At 40.7% G+C, this 26,013-nt stretch overlaps 1 protein-coding gene across 2 annotated transcripts; it reads right to left on the bottom strand.

Moving 5' to 3' along the window:
* Positions 1-12,085: 12,085 nt before the first annotated feature.
* Positions 12,086-24,642, bottom strand: Kbtbd8 (kelch repeat and BTB domain containing 8). 2 transcript variants are annotated; one of them, XM_008827129.3, is made up of 4 exons: positions 24,567-24,642; positions 23,789-23,999; positions 18,576-19,690; positions 12,086-15,271 (listed from the first exon to the last, which is right to left on the bottom strand). In XM_008827129.3, exons 1-4 carry the CDS (start codon positions 24,580-24,582, stop codon positions 14,808-14,810), a joined length of 1,806 nt encoding a protein of 601 aa, XP_008825351.1. In that variant the 5' UTR covers positions 24,583-24,642; the 3' UTR covers positions 12,086-14,807. The 2 variants fall into 2 exon arrangements, with proteins under 2 accessions (XP_008825351.1, XP_008825352.1); XM_008827130.2 differs by lacking the exon at positions 23,789-23,999 and having other exon boundaries at positions 24,567-24,626.
* Positions 24,643-26,013: the final 1,371 nt, after the last annotated feature.

Raw genomic sequence — 26,013 nt, 5'->3', positions numbered from 1 at the left:
ATTAGAATGGCAGTTAACAAGTCTGTGTTAGATGGAACACAGCATGTTTATCCTGTGCATTGTCCTGGGCAACTGCAACCAACAATTAAAACACCCACCAACAGACCCTCTAAGGCCTCACTTCTCCCGGCAAGGTGAGACTCAGAAAAAAGCATTTTTCCCAGTCTTGCTATGATTTTTGGTTCATGCTAAGGTCATGGGAACCTAGTGTCTCACAACCACAGCCCCAAGGCAACCTTTCCTAATGTTTTTAACTTCCATAATCAAGTTAAATCCTGTATATTTTAGAAGGAAACATTTTTTATTTACAAAAAAAAATAGCATGAAACAGGCACCAGTCTGATTCTCCATGATAGTAAATGATAGAGAATAATCAGAAATGCTACAAGCTCTAAGAGTGAAGGACTGTGGACTCTGACAATCAGGGAAAGAATGAAATAAAATATAAAACCAGGAGCTGGGGTGTAGCTCAGGGGTAGAACATTTGCACAGCATGTTCAAGGCCTTAGGTTCCATCCTCAGAACTGAGAGGGAAAAAAAGATGTGAATTTATAATTGAGAAAATATTCCAGAAAGAGAGGTAAGTGGGAGAAGGCAAGAGAGAGGGGGAAGGAGAGAGACAGAAAGAGAGGAGAGAGAAAGAGAACAAATATGCCTAAGACGTCTAATACTAGACTAGTAGGAATTAGGAATTTCAGAAGAAAGCTAAGAACACAGAAGAGTGAATTATCAAATGGGTGACACAGGAAAATGGCCTAGACTGCCTGTATATCCAATGAGGAAAAAAGCATGTGCAATCAGGTGTATGTTGTGAAGCTTCAGCATTCAAAAAGAATAAAAGATTCCCAAAGCTTTCAGAAAAAGACAGGTAATTTACAAAGGTCAGCAAACCAAAATGGGCTACAGTTTATCAGTCATAGCACTGTGTGATAAGCAATGGACTGGGGCTGGAAAGGTCGTTTAGAGCACTTGCTACTCTTAGAGAGGACCTAGGTTTGGTTCCCAGCACCCACATCTGGTAGCTCACAGTCACCTGTAACTCCAGCTTCAGGAGATTCAACACCCTCTTCTGGCCTCCATGGGTACCCACACACACGTGCATACAAACACACATACACATAACTTTTTAAAGCAATGGGATGGTAATTTTAATATATATTAACAGAGATGGGAGAAGGGGAAGGGAACAAATACTATTTTTTTTTTTTTTTGGTCTTTTTGAGACAGGGTCTCCCTGTAGCCCCAGCTGTCCTGGAACTCACTATGTAGACCAGGCTGGCCTTGAACTCACTATGTAGACCAGGCTGGCCTTGAACTCACAGAGATCTGCCTGCCTCTGCCTCCCAAGTGCTGGGATTAAAGGAAAATACTTTTTAATCACAAGTGGAAGTTCATCTGGGAATCAAAATGATCTGTGTGTAGCACAAAACATTGTAAATTGTTACTATTGTAACAGAGGCACAGGAAATCGCCATTTTGAATATAACGTCATGGAGTCCTTGGTCTCCAATTATTGGGCATAAGAAGAAATTAAACGTCCACTTTTGCAGCGTGCCTGTTCCTGGGTAGGATACCTATATCAAACCTTTGCCACCCAGGACTCAGGGATCGTTGCAGAGGAGAGGGCAGAAAGATGTGAGAGCCAGGGATAGTGGATGACCACAAGAAAACAGTTTTCCAGGTGGCTGGGAATTTGCTCATATGAATTTAGAGCAATAGTAAGAGTATGCATAAGACCCATGCGTACTCAAACCAGACAAAAACCCAGCGTATAACTGGGGGAATGGACAAGAAACCCCAGCTTTCGCTGAGAACTATGGGCAATCGATGACTACTGTGAGAAGGGTTGGTTTTCTTTAAGGGAGTGGTGCTAGATAGGCTGACCAGCCTCCAGTGAATGGACTCACACTGAGGGACATTTGAGGATGCAAACTTGATTTGATAGGCCTTAACATATATGACAGAATGCATGAAACCTGGTGGAAGGCTATGGAGGGGGTATAGATAAGGGAGGGCATCTAAATATGATCAAGATGCACTATATGAAATTCACAAAAATTCAATAAATAATAATTTAAAAAAGAAAAAAATACAGAGAACTAACCCTAGACAAAAAAGTCTACTTTGACCTAGTAAATTTCATCCTTTTCCAGTTCTGTGTCCTTCCTCCCATCTCTATTATTATTCTTTATTCTTCTCTGCCATAGATAAAGCATGATAAAACAGAATCAGAACAAATGTACCATCGTTTGAGTGAAACTGAAATCTAAAGTCTCCAGAGACATCTCATAAGAATTTAGGAAAAGTGTGAAAACCCAACACCAAAAAATATTCCACATCTACCCCAAGGGGTCTTCTCAATCAGGGGAGGGGTGGTATTTCCACTCCAGTGCTCATGGTCCCAGCAAAGGCAATACTGTTCCTGAAGTCTGGGAAACAGAGTGAGGCACAATAGGAGATGATCTGATTATGGATATAGCACATGTGCGGAAAAGCACCAGATATTTCCATCTGTCCATCTTTATCTGCAACAAATTGATTTCACAACTTTTCCGGATGTGAAATGCCAAGCCTCACAGAAGAATGCTTGCCAATCGTTCCTGAGCCTGAAAACACAGCATTCCAAACAACAGGAAACATGAAGTCAGCGTCCCAGAGAGGACAAAGAAGCCTGCAGCGTGTGGGGCCTGCAAAGTTATTCCTTAGGTTGTAGTTGCAGAACTCCTGTGAGCCAGATAGCACAATCTGTGTTCCGTACACACTTGGGTTTGCATGGCTGGGCCCTCGGGAAGCTTCCAGTCCAAGCAGAGCAGGCCCAGTGTCCTGTGTGAAAGTGCAGAGGTAGAAGGACAGGTCAGTAAGTAACCAAGTTCCCCTTGCCAGGAAAGATCTACCCTAGTTCACTAAAACTCTGGTCATTCTATATGAATATGTATTTTTTTGTCAGAACTTAAAACCTTCATGTGATACCGAGGATTTCATGAACAAAAGGTTTAACTGGGTGTGCTGGATAGCTTTAGTGTCAACTTGACACACCTGGGTTGAGGGAGCCTTAGTTTCGGAATTTCCTCTATTGGACTGGCCTGTGGCCATGTCTGAAGGGCATCTTCTTGATGAGTGATGTGGGAGGGCCCAGCCCACGGGGGTGGTGCCTCCCCTGGGCAGGTGGGCCTGTGTTGCATAAGAAAGCAGGTTGAGCAGGGGCCAGGGGAGCAAGCCAGTAAGCAGCATTCCTCCGAGGCCTGTGCTCCAGCTCCTGCCACCAGATTCCTGCCCTGAGTTCCTACCTTGGGCTCCTGGATGAACTGGGACCCGGGATATGTAAGCTAAATAAACGCTTTCCTCCCCAAGTCGGTAGTGGTCAGAGTATTTTATCACAGTAATGAAGAAACAAACTAAGACACTGGGTCTCCAGGATTCACTGTCATTAAAATACCCAGTTTCCCTTAACTGCAGCCTCTTTTCTCCCAGTGCTAAGTTACTGTTTGTCTCCAGCCCTCCTTGTTCTTGGCTCCTTTGGAAGGTTGTTGTCCCTTTCCTGTGGCCTCCTGTGGACCTTGGAGGCTTGGCTAGCACTGGTTTGTATGTCCCCTCAGTGCCTGGAACTCTGAGTAGTGTTTGAGTGACTTCCAGCTCCACATGGTCCCCTGACCTATCACCTTTCTTCAGTTCCCTATTTCCACACCCATCCTGGCTGGAGCACAACAGTCTATACATAGTTATCCTCTTTCACTTGAAACTCAGCTCTTCCAAAAGTGAGCTCACTTGCTTTGCATCCCAAACTGGTTTCCTTGCCAACTGCAGGCTACTTGCACCACCACCACCTGGTTTTGAACATGCCCATTCAGGCCATCTTCCTGTGTCTGTCATCCCTGAGAAGAGGAAGGGCCTAACGTGTCTTCTTTCATTGACAGAGTTGATACACGAGTTTGGCTATTCCTTTTGTTTGTTTCTTTGACCTTAGAAGGGAGGCAGTGACAGATGGCTGCAGGACTAGTGGCCGGATCCAAGATGACAAGGCATACTAAAGAATTTCAACAAGTAGAAAGTGTCGTGCTAGAATAAGATGTTAACCAGTGACCCGTAAATGTTCAGCTATTTTCACCTGAGAATATATGCATGAGTGTAATAAATACAGTTTGTCATGCTGAATGGCAAATCAGACCTACACAGGTAGACGCCACTAAAGTGTGGATGATGTTTTTAGTTCCCTATACTGAAATTTGGAGGAATAATTTCTCAATTTGTCATAAGGATGGCAGGAGGAGGGGGCTGCAGGGGCCCTGGAAGCCAAGAGTGAGTGCCTCCCAGCAGTAAATTTAATTTACAGTGTCCCTAATCCCAATCTGCCTGGAAGTCACTATATGGACCAGTCTGGCCTCGATTTTACAGAGATCTGCCTGCCTCTGCCTCCCGAGGGCTGGGATGAGGGCTGGGATTAAAGGCACGCGCCGTCACACCCAATCAGACATACATACATATCTTTGTGTGTGAGTTGTGTGGGTATATGTTCATCGTGTGCACAATCACCTGTGCACATATGTGTTTGGGTGCCAGAGGTGGATGACAGGCATTTTCCTTGATTGCTCTACACTTCATTTTTTGAGACAGGGTCTCTCACTGAACCGGAGGTCACCAATTAGGCTAGGATAGCTGGCCAGTGAGCTCTAAGGATCTTCCTGTCTCTATTTCCTCAGCACTGAGATTGAGATTACAGGTGTGTGTCACCACATTTAACTTTTAACATGTGTACTGGGGATTTGAACTCAGATCTTCATACTTACAAAGCAATCACTAACTGAGCAATCTCCCTATACCTAAGACACACTTATTTTGGTGTTCATATTTTGTTATATATCACATTTATGCATAAATACAAAACCTTATTTTTGTTCCCACCTTTTACAGAAGGAAACAAAAATATACTTTTATAAACTGCTGGCAAAATTAATCCCAGGACATACATGACTTGGGTTGAGACCCATGAAATTTTCTGTGGAGTTTGCCTCTAGGTGATAGACTCCATCTCCCTGGTCTCTGCCACAGGAACAATACATGAGAAGGACCCTGTGTCCTGCGCACCTTCATATGTACAGGCTCTGATTAACTTATTCATTCTTTTGCCTGTGACTCCTTCCATCACCATGCCCAGCACATGCGCTCAGGATATTGGAAGACTTATCACTGGAAGACTTGTTTGGGATCAAGGGTGGGGACCAGATTTGGCTCTGGGGCAAATTATCAAGAAACTGCAAACATTGTTACCATTTGCATTCTCCTCCAGAAATATGAGGGCACAGAGAGTCTTTCTTGGTCAGGCTTTTTTTTCCTCACTCCTGTTTCTGGGGTTTATCTTTTATCAGCACTGCCTCTGCAGCTTTTTTTTTTTTTTTTTAATATGCCCTTATTTCTACGGCTTTCAGTTTGTGAGGAATCGGGGGTACTAGAGAACCCTCAACTAAGTATTTTAGAAATGAGATAAGCAATGAGTTCTGCATAAATATTCTTTTTTTCAACCTTACTGAAAAGGTGTGAGTGCTCTCATTTTTAACTTCTATTTTCTCATTTCTAATATCATTTCATTTTCTCTTATTGTACACATTAGGCAAGTGTTCTCCCTCTGAACCACATTCCCAACCCTCTGATGATTTTCTTGGCACTATTTCTTCAGCATCTCCATGTCTCAGTCTCCCCACCTAGGCTTCTTGGTAGAGGGCCTACACCCCCTCACCACCTCTCCCTCATCCTCACATCCAGTCACTTTGATTTCTATTCCCAGGCCTTTGCTAAAACTGCTTTCTCATTTCTGAACTTTAGCGTTTCTGTACCTTTCAGTCTGCACTCTATATTTCTTCTCTTTGGATCTGATTCTTGAAATTCTCCCAGTAACACCCCAGCTTTGTGCTTCTCCTTCTCTGTTAAATCCCCAGTTGCTACCTTCTGTCCTAACTGAATTTCTTAAGATTTCTGCTCTGTTGAACTAACTCATTCATTCAATCAAATCCAACTGAAGCTGGCTTTATGGACACTGAACTCCTAAGTTTCATTACTGACCTTGAACTAACTCTTCAGATTCTCACTGATGACAGCGAATCACTCCCCACAGGCTCATAAATCTTCCCTTTGGCTACCTGACATCCTAATCTAAGCAACGTGTAAGGTGTTCTGACTTCCTTTTTTATCGTTAAAGGACCTGTGCAATCATGTTTCAAAAGCTAAATTATGGAGTTGGAGAGGCGGTTCAGTGGTTAGGAGTTCATACTGCTCTTGCAGAGGACCTGAGTTTGGTTCCCAGTACACAGATATGGTCACAACTGCCTATAACCCCCTGCTTCAAGGGAATCTGATGTCTCTGGCCTCAGCACTCATGAGCACATATCCAAACACATAATTAAAAATAATGAAAGAAAATATTAAAAACTTTTATGTTTTGAAAAAGAGCTAAATTATGTGACCTGAACTTTATTAGATGATGCTATGGACTAAATGTTTTCCTGTCACCCACTGATTCTTATGGAATCCTAACTCCAATCTGATGGTATTATGAGGTGGGGCTCTTGGGAGGTAATTAGGTCATGAGGGCCAAGCCTATACAGTATTCATAAAAAGACAAAAAGGAGCTGAGGTATAGCTCAGTGGTATTTTCCAAGCATGTGCAAGGCCCCTAGTTTGATCTCCAGCACTGCACACTAAAGCACTTGCTTTCTGTCTTGACTATCTACCATGAGAGGGTGCAGTATGAAGGGGCCTTCAGCAAACCAGGAATTCTGCAAAGCCAGCAGGCACTGCCTGCACTTTGACCTTTAATTTCTAGACTCCAGGACTAAGAGAAATAATGTCGTTTAAAGAGACTAAGACAGGTCCTTATCTCTAAAACAGAACAAGAGACAAAATAACCCTGAAGGAAAGGCCCTTTTCAGTTCCTAAAACAGACCAACAAAAAGGTCTTGACTTTATTTTAGAGGCAGAGGTTACAAGGTTTGTATCAATTGTTTTAAATACCATTTGTTTAATTTCAATCCTTTAAAACTGTACAGTCCAGAAAAGAAAATGAGAACTGTGTGACTATAAAACTGTGAAAATTGTTTTCATGTGTGGCTTATTGGTGCAACTGGAGGCCAAATGGTTATCCTTCCCTTTCACAGATACCTCAGACTAGCTATTACAGAGTATTACTCTACAAAGGTTTGACTTTATCTGAAAGTCAGAAGCATAGTTATGAATAACAACAAAACATCTGCCTGTTCCTTAGGTATCAGTCACTGTGATAAGTGTTTAAATGCCTATTTGTCACAAAAACTCTCAAGATGGGTTATATCAGCCTATTTTACCCAGGAGAAAATTGAAGCTCAGAAAGGTTAAGTAATCTGACCATATTCACCAAATATAAAAATACTCCGATGACGTAGGGGCTGGAGAGATGGCTCAGCAGTTAAGAACACTGGCTGTTCTTGCAGAAGATCCAGGTTCAAATTCTAGCACCCACATAGTAGCTAACAATTGTCCGTAGCTCCAGTTCCAGGGGATCCGATGGCCTCTTCTGTCCTCCACGGGCATTGCACAACATGGGCGTACTTACATACATGCAGGCAATACACCCATACACATAAAAATAATAAAATATTTTTAAAAAACACTTCAATGACGTTACAGAATTTCTATTTGTTAATATTTATTGTAGTACCTTGATTGCAAATCATAGAAAATGTATATTTATGGAAAAGGAAGAAATTGAGTGTATTAAATCTCTTATTTTTCTAACAAACTAGAAAGTTTCATATACACATGATAATTTCAATGACATTGTAATTTTCAATTTAGTTTTTAGAAAACTCATGATTGATGATTATAATTAAATTGTATCATATGGTTTTAATTTGGTCCTAGCAAGTGGGTTATTAGGAACTTGAGAGTCCACATTCATGGAACCATACATCAGAACAATTTTATGAACATGAAAATTGTGAGTAAAATATTCTGAACACTGATTAAGAATATAAACATGTTTCACATAGTCTCTTGACTTTTTGTTGTGACATACATCATATATTTCTAAGAAGGGATGAAATATGTGTAAACTAAAGAGAAACTGATTCATCCAACCAACAACTCCTAGATTCAGCACTGAAAATGTAAAGATCTTTATTCCTCAGTCCCAAACTCACAATACGAAAAGACTCCACACTGAAAACAGTCAATTTTCTTAGACCCGTAACAGAAACCAAGTTACCAAGACAGTCACCTTGAAAACTAGTATTGTGAATTCTGAGGATCACAGAAAAATAATGCTGGTTACTTAGGCCCGAAGTAGCTACAGCTATAAACAGTAGAAATTTATGGGCCTCCTACACTTTTGTGAATTTTATCCATTGGAATCCCACAAGGGGCTGGGTGGGCTGTGTTCTCATGGCAAGGACCTGGGAAAGAAGGTGGCTCTGCTAGAGAAGAAGGGGATGATAATTCTGAAACACACCCAGAACCTGGTCCCATAACAAAGGCCTATTCTCTAGAGAAACACACTTCCACAGAGCTGGACTAGTATTCCTCCCATCCCCATTCCCTCTAGCCTCCCCTTCTTTCCCAATGGGAAAAGTATAGGAGGGGCCTGTGGGATCGGCCAGAATCCCGGACCTGGAGACTTCTGTGCAGGCACGCCAGTCTAACATGACCTACTTCCTCAAACTGCTAACCTGGTATCTGCCGCCTGGACTAGAGACAGATGACGCGAAGGCCATGCCAATAGGCAATATACAGCTCAACCCTTAGGGCCAATGGGGGAGGTTTGGGGGGTATAGAGGAAAGCCTTTTGTACACAATAAACGAGCTTGCTGGCAGCCCGCGATTGAGCAGCATCTCCCGAAGTCTATGTCGTTGATTTCGTGCCTACTTATCCCCTGCCCCCCCAGACTGGAGTCGGGCCACCGTAGAGCACAGCAACAGAAAAGGATTCAACAGGGACCAGTGGAAGGAGGATGGATCTAGAGAAAGAAATGGAGAAGTGTCTGTGACGGCCATGGCCCCAAGCCAGGGGTCCAATCACTTAAATAACTGAAGTTTAATCACTTTAAAAAAAACAAAACAAAACAAAACAAAACAGAAAAAAAAAAAAAACCCTGGAATTCTAGATCCAGAAAAATCAGGCTTCAAAATGAAGGAGAGAGAAAAAAAAAAAAAAGGACTTTCACAAACAAAATCAGAGGGAATTCATCACTTGCAGATCTGCTTTGCATGTAATGTCTGGTTAAAGAAGTTCTTGGGGCAGAAGGAAATTGATACATGGCTGAAACATACCTACATAAAGAAATGTGCTCTGCCACATAAGGAATAAATGAAAATGAATTTTTTTTTTTTTTAATATAGACTGATCTGAAAGGATAACTCTTTCAGGTACAAGTAATGAAAACACACTCATGTTAAGGGTAAGTGTTCTAAAACAAAGTAACAGAGGCTGTGGAGAGACAGTTTAGCAGTTAAGAGCACTGGCTGCTCTTGCAGAGAACCCAGGTTTGATTCCCAACACCCATATGGCAGCTAATGACCATCCATAACTCCAGTTCCAGGGGAATCCAACACCTTCTTCTGACCTCCACGGGCACAGCATGACATGGGTTCACTTACATTCAATCAGGCAATACACTTATACACAAAAAATAAAAATAAGTTAAGCTAATACAAATTAAAAGAGAGCTACAGGCTACCATAACTTTAGGCAGAGAAAACTTCAAAACAAGAAAGATTATTCAAGAAAGCCAGACATGGTAGTGCAAACCTGTAACTTTAGCACTGTGAAGGATCAAGAGTTCAAGGGCAGCCTGGGTTATAGCAGAGCAAGGGCCTGTATCAAAATAATAATCATAATTATATATATACATATACATATCAGAAATGAAAGAAGGGTGATCAATATTAATTCTAATAATGTTAGAAAAATCAATACTGTGGAGAATTCCAAATCCACAAATTTGATAATGTAGATAAAATGGACCCTTCTTCAAAAGGCACAAAATTCACACAGGAAAAATATATAAAAAGAATACCCTATTTTAGAAAAATTGAATTAATAACCTTCCAAAACAGTGTCAGATTCAGATGGTTCACTTGTAAACTCTCCATTTAAGGTAAGAATTATACCAGTTTTCCATGATCTCTCCCAGAAGCTTAATTGAGGGACAGAACTCCAGTGGCTTATTAATGTAGTGAGGAGGAGGAGGAGGTGCAACTGGGGCAGCAAAGAGAAGTGTTTTCCTACCTCATTTCTGCCTGAAGACCAGTTACAAGTTATATTAGCCAATTCTCAGTAGCTGCTGAAGGAAGACAGAACTGGAGCAAAGTGGAAATCCCTGGCAAGTAATGAGATGTTCACTTTGTCTTTGTGTTTCTGATAAACAGAAGACAGTACCAGACCTACCACTTCTCAGGTTGCTCTGAGACTGAACTGAAAGCTCGTTTCTTCCCAGGAACATTTATTGAGTGCAACTATGTGCAGCCATCAATCTAAAGTACAGAAAAAGATTGGGGCTGGAAAGATGGCCCAGCACATAAGAGCACTTCCAGAGGACCCCAGGTTTATTTTTCAGCATTCACACTGGGCAGCTCACAACTGCCTGTAACTCTAGCTCCAGGGGATCCAATGCCCTCTTCTGGCCTCAGCAGGCAACCAGCACACATGGCATATATTCACGCATTTGACACAGACACACAGATAAAAATGTTTTTAAAAAGCTTTCAAAATGAGTGCAGTAGTAATTAAAACAAATTCCTTGACTTTGTGACATTTTAATAAAGGTAAAGATATGTGAAAAACACAGCAGGAAGAGGTAGGTGGAATGCAAGGGAAGGAACTGGAAAATAGGGTGAGCAGGAAAGGCTCTGTCAGGGCACTGTTTGAATACAGACTGAAGGAAGTGGGTATAAGGCCTTCTCTGATCAATGACACAGCAAGGGCAAAGGCCCTGTCGTAGGAGCGGCTTGGCGTGTCTGAGGAACAATGTGGCTGGAATCTGGTAGGCTGGAGGAATGGCTATGGGGCCAAGAGATGGCACTGGCCTGCTGCTGGCTAATGTCTACACAACAGGAAAGCTGCAGCAGTGAAATCTCCATAGTACAGCAATCTAACAAGATCTGCACAATGACAAAACCAGTTCGTATGCCAAGGTGGATCAGGGAAATGCATGGGGTCTGCCTCAAGATGAAGAGGCACAGGAAATCAAAGGATACCGAGGGTCAATCAGTTTTCCCCAGGAACTAGCTCCCCAAGAGGCTATCTAATCCCAAATGAGCACCCCTAAATATAGGTGCACAAGGGCACCAATAAATGAACTCAGTGCATTATCTATATATGTATACAATACATAATAGATAAAATGTATGTATGTATATGTAACTAATCAAAGAAGAGGGCAAGAGAGGAAGTAGGGGAACATGAGAGGTGGTGGAAGGAAACTAGAAAGGATGGAAATGGTGCAAAGGTAACACATATAAAATTCTCCGAAAGAATTAAAAAAAAAAAAAGAGTTGGTGGTGTTGGGGGTGCAGATAATATTGGTAAGAAGTTTGACTCCCATAGAGAGGCTGGATGTCATGGGGCCTGAGCAGAAGAAGGACATAATCTGACTTACATTTTAACAGGACCACTTGAACAACAGCATGGAGAAAACAGATTACAAAGAGTCAAGGGAAGAAAATCTTCCCAGTGGCAACTGCGCACAGGCAGACAGGACAGGCTAGCCTAGACTAGGGTGACAGTGATGAACAAGGTGCGTGGACAGAGTTCATATGGTGTGTGGACAAAGTTCATCATGTGTGCTCCAGAGGAAGCAACAGAATTTTCTGGGACTGGATATGAAGTATATAAAAGAGGACATTTTAGGTGAGAACAATCAGAATAAAGGAGTTACTGGTGAGTTTGCTATAATCCTAAGAAATTACAGAGTGATACTAACTAGTTCATTTTCTGCCAGATGCCAGGTATTTAATAGATTAAAATCTTATTTTATTCTACCATGAGATGAGATGTTTCATGATTTTCACCAAATTTTAATTCTGCAAAATTCACTCTTCAGAGGTCAGTTGACATCACTGACAGTTTTCAATCAGAAAAGGTTTTATTACAAGAAACAATGACATCAGGTAAAAATGCAAAAAATTGTGCAATTATGGCAAAATGTTTAAAAATCTACACATTTGCCCCCATAGGACTACAGTACTTACTACATACCTGAGCACTGAACATTGAATGCCATTTTAAACTTCTTTACACGGGACTCTGGTTCCTTACGGATCACAGCCACTTTTTCACATGCACCAATGATACCAGCTTAACACTTAAGCATCAATTTTGGGGGATCACAGGAAACAAAGATAAACAATAAATAATACAATTTCTACTTTCCTAGAACATAGTTACACCTAGTCCAGTTTTCAACATGTAAAAAATATATAGGAAAGTGCTACATACATTCTTCAAATGCAGAAACATAGTTGGGATTGGCATTTGTTAGATCTTTTAAGTCTGTAGTAGCCATTGTGCCTTTACTTATATTCACACTATGAAAATGTACCTTAAGTACCTACATGTAAACCCACACCTATCACTAATCTTAGTTTCCTAGGACCTCTTCTGAAATCATTTTAAAAGTGGCAAAATATTCTGGCTATGTAATGTAAACAAACAGTTCTTCATACAAAATTCAATATAGTCTACTCCCATAATAAGTTCTAAGCCTTGGTTTTGACACACTATACTTAGATCATACCCTCAATGCACACTGTTATAATGAAAGGGTAACTGCTATACAGATCAACAGGGAAAATCTACTGTAGAAATACTCACAGTGTATTTTCTCGTGTACACCGCACTGTACCTGTACACTGCTAACTCAACGGTCTATGTCATGTTTTCAAGTAGTACGTTTTCCCAAATACAGAGATTGTCACAAAGTGGCAGGAATCTTAGATATTCAGCAAAACTTTCAAAATAAGTTACATGGATATCTCTTGTAAAAATTATTTTCCCTATTAGTAATGCAAAACTGTAAATATAAATCAAAAAACTTCACAGAATAATCCTAAAACAGCATGAAGAAAAAGAAAATACAAGACAAACAAGAGAGGTAAAAATATTGGTTGAGAAATTTTACAAAGAGATTGTAGACACACCATCAAGGCCAATTAGAAGAAACCATATTTCCAGCTCTGTAGGACATTTAACCATTAATTTGTGAATGCTGTCCACTTGAACTTCCTCTTCAGAAAACCATCCCTACTTCCAGAGCTCTTTGTAAAGCAGTTTAGAAAGTTCCTGAAAGACGAGGTATGTGATGCAAGGAGGCAATGTTTTCAGTCTGTTTCACAGTATCACTTTACAATTTCTGCAAGATTTTTTTAAAAAATACAAACCATGCCAGTTTTTCTTCAAGAGAATCAAACTACTCTAAGCACAGACAGCCTCTGACCTGTTCTCATATTCTGTATTGGCTACACTAGGCACAGTAACGAGTATGTTACCAATCCAAATGCCTGCCTTAGGTACAGTGTTAGTTTTTCATGCTAATATTCCTAACTGAGAAACGTATCAGTTAAATATGAACAGTGACTAGTACCTATGGTCCATGATCCTATGATTCAGTTCACTCACTCTTCCTTCTCCATCACCTTCAGCTAAGACAAGTCTTTCCACATAAAAGTATTCCTCACTATTGAGTGTGAAACAGCAACAACAAGAGGCTATAGCTGTAATATGAAACTTCAAAGCCATTAGATTATTAGACCACTTCAGGAATCACACAGAACTTTAAAAGTAGGTGTAAAATTTCACATTATAAGTTAACTTTCATTGTACTGACTATGACTGGACAGGTAGAGGATGGAAAAGGAGGTTGGGCAACAAAACAGCCCATGTTAGTGCAAACTTGGTACTGTAAAACTGAATCCAGTTAGACCAATAACGGGTCATATCTGATCACACAAACAGAGCTTGTGAAATGACAAGGTAAAGCACTATGGCCAGGAAACCAGCATGCTAATTTGAAAGACCAACATAGACTCGAACCATTTAGCTCTATCTATCCCTACATGTGAATTAACTTATGCTAGCACCAGTCACCTGCAAATCTGAGCCCTTTCTGGGATTTTAAAAAAAATGAGACAGTGTTAGCACTTGAAAAAGTTATGGACAGAAAACTGCCACTTTAAAACTTTAGCTTAACTTAAAAGTTACATGGGAAATAGGAAATTCTAAAAGTTCTTTCCCAGACTGATTTTTCCTTAGTCTACTGATAACAGAACACATTTAAATCTCGTACACTTGAAAACAGTACACAAAAATATATGTAAATATATATAAATATTAAGAATGAGGATCTAAGTTAATGCTTCTCTGTATAGAGAGGTCACAGCTAAATAAAGTCCTAATGATATTGCCTCATATTGTTACCCGTATTTAAATAAAAAGCCACATGAAACTAGTTTGGATGTGTCTACCCAGGAATACTCTGCTTTTGTAAGAGTGCATAGTTGTCTTGATTCATCTGGTATCTCGGTGACTTTATCACAAAACGCTAGAATGAAAAAATTACTTTTAAGCCAGGGGTGGAAAAATGCTGCTAATTGCACTTTGTTACCTTTTCCCTACTGAAATGGAAATATCACGAAGGTAAAGCAAATCCCTCCCCATGCCATAATGCTTAAGAGCACCCATTTCCGTATACAACTCTCAGTCTTCCTCACTACCAACACTTCCTAAGACAAGATTCTTCAGTTTGAGATGCCAGCGATGTACTAAGGCCTGCTACTTAGTCTGCTACTTGTCACAGCACTTTCTGAAGACACTGGGGATAGAGTTTAGCAACAGCACATTCAAAATGACGGCCAAGGTCCCACAGCCTATCTGGGGTCTCATACACTTTCATCCATTGGTCAGCAATGTCATCATACTGGTAAAGGGAATTTTTCCTGCTGGTTCTGAAGACATGTTCTTCAACAGTTACTTGAGTAGCTCGGACAAATAAATGGAGTTTATTCTGGAAAAGTACCAGCTTAAGGTATGGATTTATGGATTGATCACATGGAAAGTCCTTCTTACGAGTCCATTTATTCAGCTCAATATCATAGGCTTCTACAGTAAACACACGTTGATGATTTCCACAGGTTCCAGCTATGTAGTAGATAGAGTCCTGGTATACAGCTGCTAAGCCCTGGATTCTAGGCACAGTCATGGGGGTTAAAAAACCCCAGTAGTCTTTTTGAGGCTCATAGAAGAGGAAAAATTCTCCTAAAAAAAGAAAAACAAAACAAAACATGAATATGTGTATTTTCATGTTTGATTCTTGGGTTATATCTTTAATTCCAACCTCTGAAGACTAAAGAGCCTTATTTTCCAAACACTGCTTTCTGAAATATACGAAGTAACAAATATGGTCAACCTGCATTGGTCCGCATGACCTGGGAGAAGTAAGCAGATTCCTGGGTTCTATGGCAGAACAACAGTTAACAATAGGTGGTTTCATTTGTTCCAGCCAAGTGTATGCTATAGAAAATTTATTTTGAGCCAGCTCTAAAACAACATTATTACTAATGACTTGCCAGTAAGGGCAATAAACCAGAACATATTTGTGTGCTACTTAATGAGAAGATAGCACATGGAATTGTTCAGCTTTGTGTCTGTGGGTCACTGGTGAGTTTACCTGAGTGCTGCTATAAAGCAAAAATAAATTTCAACAAGAGAAAATTGAACATTAATAAGACAGAAAACACAATTTATGGACTTGACTTTCAGTCAGTTACTATTCCAAACTGACAATAAATGTGTATACGCTGAATCAGACTGCCAACAGGAAAATGTCTGTAAGAATTAAACCAATGAATATTTGCAAGATCTTACTAATGATATAAAAAAAAATGTTTTTTTGAGATAGAATTGCCATCCTGAACTCAGGCTGGCCTTGAACTCAAGATCCTCCTGCCTCAGCCTCCAGAGAACTGGGATTATAGGTATGTGCTGCATGTGCTACCATACCCAGCTTAATGGCTAACACTTGTATATATCCTTGTAATAACAATCTCTATGAGCATATTAAATTATACTTTCATAGTCACAGACAGAACAGGCTTCACATCCCTTATCTGAAATGCTTGAGACTACAAGTAATTCAGATTTTGGAATATTTGCATATATATAATGAGGCCTCTCTGAGATTAACCACAAGTCAAAACATGAATTACTACAATACTGTCAGTGTGCCTATGTTTAGACTGACCTGTCAAAGGGTCGGGTATGGAATTTTCCAAGTGTATCATCACATCGTATTCACAAAAGTTTCAGATTTTGAAACGTTCTGGATTTTTACATTTGGGATGCTCAAACTGTAAGGCACAGCCTTTCAACAATTCATGTCAGGTTTACTATGTACAGAGGCTTTGTTTAGATCAGAAATGCCTGATTCTAAATTAAGCTTCTCTTTATAAACTATTCTAAATTAGGGGTGCTCTCATATATACATTCAATTACCTACTTAATAGTGATGACATTTCAACTTCAATTTTATTTAAGTCCCAGCTTTTGCTACACATCATATTCCCTTATTGACTACTAATAGTCTAAGATTCTTGATAAAGAAACTGAGAGTTAAGACCTTTTACATGTGGCAATTCTCTAGAAATTTCTTCCAAGAAGGAAAGGAAATACACACAAAAAGTTGGCTTTTAAAATATAATTGCTCTTTGATAAACTAAAGTCAATGGTAGGCAATTAAAAAAACTCTCAGGGCCTCAGATTAAACGCTGTACATTCTCATCTTGAAATTCTATTAAGTCATTGCTGCTTACTATAGTACCTGTATTAACATACATCCTATACATTACAATAGAGGCTTTTAATTTTCTATATTGACTAACTAGTTTGCCAGCAACACACACACACACACACACACACACACACACACACGGAGGGAAGGAGGGAGGGAAGGAAAGAGGGAGAGGGAGAGAGAACTTCACATCACATTGAATAGTATAACCATATTGGATGGATTATACATGCATTCCTATATTCCATTTTTGGCAAGATCAACAAACCCAAATCATGCTGTGCTTCCATGTAACTAAAATAAGGTGCCAGACGCACTACTCCTTCTGGAGAATTAACTCGCTATAGAATTTAAGCAAACATGTTCCAGCATTCTGATCAACTTTAAGTCAAAAGGTATCTTTACAGCAAAGAACATCATTTTTAAGAAATGGGATAGGGCTTAAAAGTAATCATGTATATCTTCATGGAAGTTGACACTTTTCTTGTTTCATTAAAGTAGTGGTACAAGGAAAACATTTAAATATAACCTATTAAGAAACATAAAGGAAGGATTTAAGCATTACCTACACTGCATTCAAAATCCCAACAACTAAAACACGTAAGGAAAAAAGGGGCTGGGGAGATAAATCAGTGGGTAAAGTGCTTGCTATGAAAGCATGAGGCCCTGAGTTTGGATCCTCAGTATCAACATGAAAGTGGCACAGTAGTGCACATATGTAACCCCAGCACTCAGGGAGCTGACAGATCCCCAGAGCTCGATGGTCAGCCAGTCTAGCCAATTGGTGAGCTCCAAGTTCAGTGAGAGACCCTGTCTCAAAAAGTAAGATCTAAAAAATGAGTAAGAATGAGGACGGCAACAATGTTGATGTCTAGCCTATACATATGCATACAGACACAAAATAAACATATAAGGAAAATGCTTTCACAAATCATAACCATATTTCTTCTTATTAGCCCACTTCTACTCAGTCTTTGCCAGATAAAAGAAAGGGGAAGGGGAGCTAAAATTTCAAGTGAAATTAAGATCTGAAGAACACAATTCCAACCCCTTTGTAGTCAAGTTTCTTAACAATTGTGGTTGACAGACTTATATAAAACTCTTTGGTAAATAACTAGAGTAACTAGTTAATACTTTTTTCCCCCTTTTAAATTCATCCAGTAAATTCCATTAAAAGGTAGCCACTACATCTCTTGATTATTTTTATATATAATATATAATTTATTTATACACACACATACACACGCACGCACGCGCGCACACACACACACACATTATAGAAGAACAAAATAGCTATGTATTAACTTTGGCTTACTGTTTGGTATTAAAAACTGCTCTGAAACAGTTACCCCAATATGTTGAGCTATTATTTATTTAAAAATGCTTTTAAGCCAGGCATGGTAGCATATGCCTGTAGTCCCAGCACTTGGGAGGCAGAGGCAGGAGTTCTCTGTGAGTTCAAGCCCAGCCTGGTCTACTTAGTGAGTTCCAGGCCAGCTGGGGCTACAGGAAGAGCCTGTTTAAAAAAGACAAAAAAAAAATAATAATAAAATAAGAAAGCTTTTAAAAACTAAGATCAAAACGTGAACACAAAAAACAAGGACTGTTACAGTAACTTAAAAAATTTAAAATTTTAAACCTTTTTTGATCTTTATTTTCTAGACCAGAATGTTCTAATAAACAGTGAGCTGTTACCTGTTTAACATGATTAAGTAAACAAACCGCCTTCGTTTGCTACCCTTCCATGAAGAACTAGATCACTTGGGCACCTACCCTGTAAAACATAGATCTTTTCTTTGTACTCCACAGCATTGTGAAATTCCATTGCAACCGGCATTGCGCAAACAGTCATCCAACAATTCTCTCTGCTGTCATAGCACTCCACCGATTTCAGTGAGTTTCTCCCATCACCCTCATAAACCCGGCCTCCAATTGCATACATTTTACCACAGCAATGTACTAGTTTGCAGCCTATTCTGGCTCGAAGCAAGGGTGGCTTGGATAGCCATCTATTGGTGGAATGGTCGTACATCCAGAAATCATTTTCTGCCTTATGATCGATGGAGACCTCACTGCTGCTTGGCCTGTACCCTCCTGCAATGTAAATGTCATTATCTGGTGACACAAGAATTCCCACTTCTCTTAGGTCATTTGGTGGTTTGCATAGTTTAAACACTCTTCCTGTGACTATGTCTAGACAAGGCACTGTTTGCTTCTTTCCTGAGTGTTTATGGGCAGCATCAAAGCATATGATCATTTCGGAAGCAGTCATTCCAAGCCTCTGGGTACAGCCATTGGTGCTGGATGGTCCCTTTTCTCCACAGCTTTTGGCTATAGCCTGTGCAAACTGAGATGGAATTTTCTCTATAAATGTATCTTCCATCAGAGGAAAACGTATACATTTGGCAAAAATCTCTGGAAGGTGCACTTCTCTTTCACTCTGCTCATGTTCAAACCACCTAATAATGCTCTCATAAACATGTTCTTCCCGGTCTACATTTAAATCATCACTATCGAGTATGCTTATGAGTTGGTCTTTTGTCAGCTGAAGAAACTCTTGTTCTTTGGTGACACACAGAAACTTTTTACGAATGTATTCTTTTGATCGATCCCCAAGTTCCTGATGACCATAATGATCAGCAAAGATAAAGACCCCAATGGAATTTTGGGGGTCCAAATGACTAATCATATACTTAGCACACTGGTCTTGTATGGAAGGAATCTGGAAGATGCTAGCTGTAGTGAACAAGGCTTGAACATTGGCCTCTGTCAGAGTAACTCTGGAGGTATAGGCATAATTCAATACTAAATCCATCGACTCAGCTTCAACACCGATTATTCGAACTTCTTTTTGAGTACTTTCTGTAAGGCCGCTAGTGAACATGGATCTAAAAAAGAAAAAGTGGTTAATAGTTTGTATACACTGCAAATACACTTTTTTTTTTTTAAAGTACATAGCTATCACACAGGCAGTCTTTGGAAGATGAATGAACATATTCCTTGCTAGTATGTACAGGGCTGAAAATGGCTATTCTCAGGGTCATTCCACTTTGTGTCGAAGGAGTTGAAAACAGTGTAAAAATATGGCACACTGGTGGATGATCAAGCTGAAATCACCTGCAGGAAGAGCCATGTGGCCTGTCTCTCTCTACATGCAGAAGGCACGGACTCTTCCAGGATGGACCCTTCACATGCTAAGGCTGGAAAACAGCCTTGGTCACCAGAGTAATTGGTAACTGTGGCTGCAGTAAGCTTGAATAAACAAACTCTGAAGTAACTCTTCTCCTTCAAGAGCTTCTATTATCTCCTGCCCTACATATCTCTAAGTAACATGCCTAGAATTTATTATCCTAGTCCAGAGAGCCACTTACCCTAATTTACTGTTCTTTGTCCAAAAGGAATAAAGGCATCATGCTTTGATCATTTGTTTGGGCTTTACTTTCTTGTAAAAATCCCTATAACCATATAAATTAATAAAATGTTTATGCTTATCTCTTGTCAATCAGCTCTTGTGCTAACTGGGCTCCTCAGTCTAACCAAAGAGCCCACATAAGAAGGCTCTGTCTGTCCCCACATGCTTACTATGAAAAAAGGGAGCATACAGGCAAGAAAGCAAACCAAAAGTGACATGTTCAGGTCACCTGATTGTCCTTGAAGCCCTTATCCAAGCTTCTAGCCAAATTTCCTTAGGGGCAATAGACCTTAAATTGCCAAGTCCAGAAAATGTTGAAGACATAATCAGGATAGCAAAATTATTCATAAACACAGAGAAGACAGTCCAATAAAACTTTTGATGCCCCAGTGAAAATTCCAAGGGAAGCTGTGTGCACAAAATAAAACACTGAAATTTTCATCTGAGAAAAAGCATGACATTCTTCCAAAGTACACATTTTTCACCTTTACCTTTTAAAACAAATGATAATCTCTTTAATGTTCCCTTAATCTTTATAAGGAACTTAAAGATCACTTCACTTACTCTTGGACATTCTGAAACTCTTTCCTTAAAAGATATACTTCATCTTCTCAGTTAAAATGACTATATTTTACACAGTTATGGTCAGGTTAATTTAATGCCTTCTTCTAAAGAGAGTTTAACATTTGACATATCACTGATTCTTTGGAAATGATTTGTAAATTCCTAAACTTTTATTTTTAAGAATAACCTTGTAAGTTGGATATAGTGGTGCACACCTATAATCCTAGTGCTTGGGGAGCTGAGACAGGAGGATAGCCACAAATTCACTGCACTCTGAGTGACACAGTAAATTCCAGAATAGCCATGGCAACACAGTAACATGCTATTTCAGGAAAAACAAAAACAAAAACAAAGCTTGTTGTTTAAAAAAAAAAAATCTAGGGGATGGAGAGATGGCTCAGAGGTTAAGAACACTGGCTGTTCTTGCAGAAGACCCAGGTTCAAATCCCAGCATTCATATGGCAGCTAACAACTGTCCGTAACTCCAGTTCCAGGGGATTTGATAGCCTCTTCTGTCCTCCACAGGCACTGCACAACACGGGTGCACTTACCTACATGCAGGCAATACACGTATGCACATAAAATAAATAAAATATTAAAAAAAAAATCTAGGATGCTTAGTAGGTATTTGCTGAAGAACTTGATGGAATAAAGAAATAGGTTATTTGTTGAAGAAACTGGGGATAAAGGAAAGTGAGATCCAGACCCTTCCCACTTGTTTTTGTTATACTAAACATATACCATATATCCTTAAACGGGAAGATGTGGAGTTACCTTCGAAATCTCCATCCAATACATGGATATTAAAATGCAGTATGAGCAACTTGGTGATACAAGGACCCAGCTTGCTACAGATTACTTATAGCTTTACTTCAACAATGTAAATTTTAAGTCTTAATATCACTACAGGCTTTGCTGACTAAAAACCAGATGCTCCTATGTTTAAGGTGGTTTTCAATTCAAGTAGTGAACAACTCACCTCTACAGCCACCAATTAAAAAGGAAAATACAGCTGTTCATAGGTAGAGCTTAAGTCCCAAAGAAGACCATCATCACACATCCCTTTATCATGGGAGCCTCAAATGACTTCCATGGGCTGGTCTCACACATGGGAGTGGTCAGATACCTTGATGAGTTCTCTAATAGGTTCTTCACATAAGCTCTACATAAAGTGGGAGCATGTCCTCACACAAAAGCCTGAGCAGCAGGAACTTCCAATCATTGCATTTTAATTTGGACAAGTAACTGGGATCAGGAGGCAGCCATGACAGATTTCCAGCTATTTAAATTCTTTCACCTGTGATGTGAGACTTAGAAATTATTAAGTATGACTTTTGAGATTCCCACCTCAGGAGTGCCAAGAAATTTCTGTGCCAAAGTTCTAGGAAGAAAAAGAATCTAGCTGATCATTTTTCTAGCCACCTATATTTATGTGAATGCATACCTTTTATGCTTCAGAAATTGAGAAAATCTACTGTAAGTGTAGTTCTTTAAATTTGTGTAGACAATGAAAGCTAATATTAATTATACATGACATTAAGATGGTACAGTCTAGAGCATAAGGGTTCAATGAAAAATTTTACTTTGAAGTTTTATTTTCTTTTACTATTCAAATACAAAAAAAATTAACAGAAACTTTAAAGAAGACTTACTTTATTTTTGTTTCTTAGGTATCACATGGTAAGAAGCCTAGTTTCAGAATAAAATCTACCTCTGCTATTTGAATGACTTAGACATTACTCACAGAGCCCCAATTCTTTTCATATGTAAAATGGGGATAGCAACTGTGCAGAGATAAGATTATTAAGATTATAGAAGGCAATTCATATAAAGTAAGCTTAATCCTGAGTTTAGTAAGGAGCAGCTGTGCCATATATTTAAAAACATAAATTACCTGATCATATCTAATAACCTAGGTAAGAGTCACACCAGAAGCTTCCATTGCCAGGCCAACAGGCATCTGTGTATGTGTCTCATCATTTTTCTTTCCAGCCTACTACCCTATAATACTTAGTAGACCAGTGACCTCCCCAAGTCTCATCACAAACATCAGACTGAGGTAACTCTATTCAGACCAGCATTCTGAGAAAGAGGAACCAGAAACGAATGCATGCAACATTACACTGCTATGTGCCCAATAAAGATAAGCACCTTCACAAGACAAAGCAGTCAGTGTGGCTAAGAAGATGGTTTTACTATCAATCACCACCCACTTCCAAACACTGAAAGGCTTTTAAAAGTGAGCACTTGGAACAAGAAGCTCTGTTTGGGCAGAAAAATGACCTTTTCCAATCATTTCTTCTTAGAGTAAGAACTTGTTTTTGAGAGCCAAGTTTTAAATGTTGACTTGCCAGTATTTTATAATAAAAGTGAACAGAAAAGAAAATGAAAGCAAAAACAGTATGAAATACTTCTGGAAATCTAGGTGATAATCACTCTCTTGGGAACTTAGACACAAACTCTATCCACTTACTTTGACCTCCATGGCATTAAAACAGTCCACTAAAAACTAATTTGCTTGCAAAGGAAGCTCTAAGAAAAGTTTCAAACACTTTTTTTTTCTAAAAAAATAAAATCATGAATAACTTTTTAGAATAAATTTTAGATCGTCACTGTCTAATAAAACATTGAATAATAGGAAGGTTGTATATATTGATGCTACCCAATACAGGAGCCACATGTAGCTACCTGAGCACTTGCCAATTTAGTACACCTGAGTTACTGAATGGCCGGTGGCTTCCATGTTGGGAAACACAAATTTAGTGTTTCTGGTCATTTACCTCAAGTAGAGGTCCACTAACTTAAAACCCAGCTAGCTGAACTCCAGAAACCCATAGTTCAAAAACAAGGGCTTATTAATAAGATAAGGCCCGTTCTCTACTCTCAGAAAATAAACTCATTCAAACTCATCGGCTTTTTTTTTTTCCTTGTTGGTCCCAACTCACTATCACAACCAAGGTAACACTTAAAAGGGACAGATATTAATGTAAGTTTCTAACCGTCATCATACCTGAAGTAGGGGCTGATTGCAGCAAGAACGTTTCTATGACAGGAAAATGTTTTCCCGTGATCCACTTCCACTACAATGTCTGTCAACTGTCCTTCATCGTACATTGTTTTGAGTTGCTTAAGAATACTGCAAGCATGGAAGGGGTCCATGGCATCGTTGGCTGTGTCTGAAGATGGAATCCCATTCGTTGTTGGGGAAGACTTACTTAAATCTAGGAGGAGAAAAATCGTACAACCACAAGAAGTTCGAAGCCGGTTAAGGCATCGTGGGGTTTTTTTTGTTGTTGTTGTTTATTCGCTTAGCCTGTTTTTTCCCCACCCCTTACACAGATGTACATGTCTACGCACATACCGCAGACACAGGATCCGGAGGCGTAGAGCCCGGACGAGAGCGAGCCGCGGGGCTGGTTTCCCAGGCCGGCGCGCCGGTCCGGAGCCCGGCGAGCCCGGAGCAACGCGCTCGCGGAGGCTGCGTGCCAGGCGAGCCGAGCCGGCGCGGGGAGGCGGCTGGGGCTCCGGGGGGTGCTGGCTCGGGCCGAGCGCCGGTCGGGGGCCTCCCCAGGGCAGCCTCCAGGGCGACCCTCAACCGCCTCGCGGGCGGCCAATACCCAGACGCCCCATCTCCGCGGCCGCGCCGCCCTCCGCGCCATTCATCTTCCCCTCGCAGCGCTCTCCGCCTCTCCATCCTTCCCTCCCGCCTCACCGACGCCACCTCAGGCAGCCGCCCGCGCCCCCGCTGCCCTACTCAGGCACCGCGGCCGCCGCACCACGCCACCCACCTGCCGACGCGGCCATTTCTCCAAGGGGCCCCGGCTCCGGTTATTTAAAGAGGAAATGTCATTGCGCTTCTCTCGCTCCCGGGTTCCGGCTCTTCTAAGCTTCGCCTAGCCAATGGTGTGGCTTAGCGAGCCGGCTCCTCCCCTTCCCTCTGAATTCCGGTTACTGATTGGTCACCCTATGGACGCATGCATATCGGGAAATGTAGTTTAATTGCCCCCACTCCCGCGTGGTCAGGTTCGCGTGGAGGCCTAAGCCGCGCATTACTATTGGCTGGTCCAGGCGGAGGTGGAGCGCAGTGAGCCCGCCCGCCGGCACCTGTGGGGTGCGCAGCGCCGGCCGGGAAACGTAGTCGTCTGACTGAGGAGAGCTGTCATTATGAGGCGCTGGGGTAAGAAAAGTTCTTCTAGCGTGAATTTCCCTGTAGGCGACGTCTCATCTGGCCCCGACTCACTTTCAAAAAATCTTTTTCTTCATTGCCGAAACTTCCTGCCAATGACTAGCTTCCGGTATGAAAATGCGCACAGCCTGAGGGCTTTGAAACTATGAAAAGTTGGAAATGGAGAGGAGGACTGTTGTCCAAAATTGCAAAGGAAATATGACACCCCACCCTGGAGAAGAGTATCAGTAGGCCCATAAGCAAACCATCTCTGATTGAGACATCTGTGACACCCAATTGAAATTGCATCGCCTTGGCCGCATGTTCTGCTTTCCACAGATTATACTTGATCTGGTTCCAAGGCTGCCCGGCACCTGGAACTGCCCTTGCATGCCTTCCTAGCATACCCAGGAAACACCTGTTCCCCTTTCAAGGTTACCTGCATTCTATAAAAGGACTCAATATGATTTCATTTTGGCTTCTTGAAATTGAGAGGGTATGCCTTCTGGGATTTCCTTTGAAGAGGTGCTGGAGGCCTGGCTCTTGCTGCATATGGAATCTTAGATCTAATCTTCCAACTCGTAAATACGTAGGTCCTTTACCTTAACATGTGACTAATAGTTGGCATTTGGTCTACTTCATAGGCCGCAAGACTTGGGTAAAGAAAGGGGAAATTGTAACTTCTTTTTTATTGTTCCATTGCGTGTGTGTGTGTGTGTGTGTGTGTGTGTGTGTGTGTCTATGCATGTTTTTGCATTTTTACATGGGTGGGGGCGCATGTGTGTGCATTGTGGAGGACCGAGACTGAGGCAGGGTCTCTCCATCAAACCCAGAGCTCATTCATATGGCTCGTCTCCCTAGCCAGCTTGCTCTAGGGAGCCGCTGTCTCCACCTTCCTAGGTTGGATTTTCAGAATGCCATAATGCCCACCTGGCATTTATGTGAGCTCTGGGATCTGAACTCTGGTCCTTACACTTGTGCAGCAAGTGCTCTAACCACTGAACAATCTACCCCACTCACCTCACTGAACTGTTTTTAAGGTCTTATCCTGTTTCTGGCATCTAAAAGGG

Source organism: Nannospalax galili, unplaced genomic scaffold (genome assembly GCF_000622305.1).
Source record: "Nannospalax galili isolate Female #2095 unplaced genomic scaffold, S.galili_v1.0 scaffold1051, whole genome shotgun sequence".
NCBI classification, from domain to species: domain Eukaryota; kingdom Metazoa; phylum Chordata; class Mammalia; order Rodentia; family Spalacidae; genus Nannospalax; species Nannospalax galili.
The sequence above is the reverse complement of the archived record's forward strand: the minus strand, read 5'-3'. Positions and strand labels throughout refer to the sequence as shown.

Bases quoted from the DNA above. Each gene is read 5' to 3' on its own strand.
- Kbtbd8 (XM_008827129.3), bottom strand. The intron at 19,691-23,788 runs GTATGATGACGG...TTTCTTTTTTAG, and splicing joins GCAATCAGCCCCTACTTCAG to ATCCATGTTCACTAGCGGCC. The intron at 15,272-18,575 runs GTAGGTGCCCAA...TTCTTTTTTTAG, and splicing joins AAAGATCTATGTTTTACAGG to GAGAATTTTTCCTCTTCTAT.